Source organism: Plasmodium fragile, assembly GCF_000956335.1.
Source record: "Plasmodium fragile strain nilgiri unplaced genomic scaffold supercont1.128, whole genome shotgun sequence".
Classification (NCBI taxonomy): domain Eukaryota; phylum Apicomplexa; class Aconoidasida; order Haemosporida; family Plasmodiidae; genus Plasmodium; species Plasmodium fragile.
The window spans coordinates 19,316-19,917 of record NW_012192708.1 but is presented as its reverse complement, the minus strand read 5'-3'; the positions used below and the strand labels follow the sequence as shown (position 1 = coordinate 19,917).

Sequence of the window (602 nt, the reverse complement as noted above, 5' to 3'; positions counted from 1 at the left end):
CGATGTGCTTCCTTCTCTCGTGTAACAATAAAAGCCTGGCACTGAACGCCCCGTTGTGCTCTTCTATTCCTGTATGCTCCTACCTCATACTGGTGCTGATCGGAAATGCCCGCGGCGAGTACCCATTGCGCCAATGCGTGCGCCAAATTTACCGATCCCATGTTACTACTATTCACTGAAATATACGGTACCCGTAGAAATACTCATACATTACTATTATTCGTATTGTTGTTATATTGCATTAATGCGCGCGTGCGTCCACTTTTAGTCGATAATGCTGCTTCTGTCGTTCTTCACTGCTGCGCAAGTAGCAATCAAATGTTCGATAAAACGAGCAAAAGTTAAGCACATAAAGGTAGAACGCAGCATGGACCCAAACCAAAAATGTGCATAGGAATTGCAAATAGAGGGCACAGGGAAGAAACAGAAAAGAAAACAAAAGAAAAAAACAACAGAAAGAAAGGAAAAAACAGGAAAAAGTACACTACACACAACGCGTCATGAATACGTCTTTCTACACCGGTCTACACTAAACGCCTTCAGACGTTGTCTCTGTGTGCGTACACCTAAAAACCGCAGTAACAACATCAATTTCTTGTTCC

General features: G+C 42.9%; 1 protein-coding gene across 1 annotated transcript in view; it reads left to right on the top strand.

Annotated features, from left to right (window-relative positions):
• The window catches only part of AK88_05413 (uncharacterized protein), a gene marked incomplete at both ends in the record, with an annotated part of 3,785 nt that extends 3,440 nt beyond the window's left edge, over nt 1–345 (top strand). Inside the window, one exon of the mRNA XM_012483015.1 lies at nt 269–345. Within this exon, the coding sequence (XP_012338438.1) occupies nt 269–345 (77 nt within the window). The remainder of the gene's footprint in view (nt 1–268) is intronic.
• Nucleotides 346–602: the final 257 nt, after the last annotated feature.